The sequence below is a fragment of the Penaeus monodon genome, chromosome 29 (genome assembly GCF_015228065.2).
Source record: "Penaeus monodon isolate SGIC_2016 chromosome 29, NSTDA_Pmon_1, whole genome shotgun sequence".
Taxonomy (NCBI): domain Eukaryota; kingdom Metazoa; phylum Arthropoda; class Malacostraca; order Decapoda; family Penaeidae; genus Penaeus; species Penaeus monodon.
In genome coordinates, this window is record NC_051414.1 from 7,679,552 (window position 1) to 7,680,248 (window position 697).

At 65.6% G+C, this 697-nt stretch overlaps 1 protein-coding gene across 1 annotated transcript in view; it reads right to left on the reverse strand.

The window, feature by feature from the left end:
• Positions 1 to 5: 5 nt before the first annotated feature.
• Positions 6 to 697, reverse strand: part of LOC119591713 (putative transcription factor SOX-15) — a gene marked incomplete at its 3' end in the record, with an annotated part of 44,985 nt that continues 44,293 nt past the window's right edge. Inside the window, exon 4 of the mRNA XM_037940461.1 lies at positions 6 to 529. Within this exon, the coding sequence (XP_037796389.1) occupies positions 6 to 529 (524 nt within the window). The remainder of the gene's footprint in view (positions 530 to 697) is intronic.

A 697-nucleotide genomic window follows, 5' to 3' on the forward strand; every position in this document is an offset into this window, starting at 1 on the left:
GGCGAGGCCTCGGGCGGCGTCGGGAGGGCGGCGAGGGTGCATCCGAGGGGCGCGGCCTGGGGTGGCTGCGGGGGAGGCCAGGCGGGCTCGGGGGAGCACGTGGGTGAGGTGTCGGGCGTGTGGAGCGCCGGAAGCACGGGCGGCGTGAAGGTGGTGGGCGGCGTGAAGGTCGTGGGCGGCAGCGATGGGATGCTCGTGTTGCTGCTCGCGTTGTTGTTGTTGTTAAGCGGCGCCGTGAGCGTGGCCTGCAGGAACCCGCCCGGGATGGACGGACTCGCGACCTTCCTCAGCTGCGCCTCCACCGAGGGCGAGGAGGTGACGGTGGGCGTGGAGGAGGTGGACGAAGGCGTGGAGGCAGCGGAGGCGCCGGGCGTCGAGGAGCCGCCGGGCTTCTTGGGCTGCTGCTGCTTGCGGCGCCGCGGGCGGTACTTGTAGTCGGGGTGGTCAGCCATGTGCTTGAGGCGAAGGCGCTCGGCCTCCTCCACGTACGGGCGGCGCTCCGTGGGCGTGAGGGAGCGCCACTTCTTGCCTGCGGGCGGAAGAAGAAACATTACCAAGAGTAAGGGGGAGGAAGGCGCACGCAAGTTTGTGTATGTGCTAATGAATTTAGATAAATACATACATAAATACACAGACAGAGATAGAGTTTTCACCGGCGGATCAAAAGTATCACCTGAGAGCAAGATATACTCTTCCG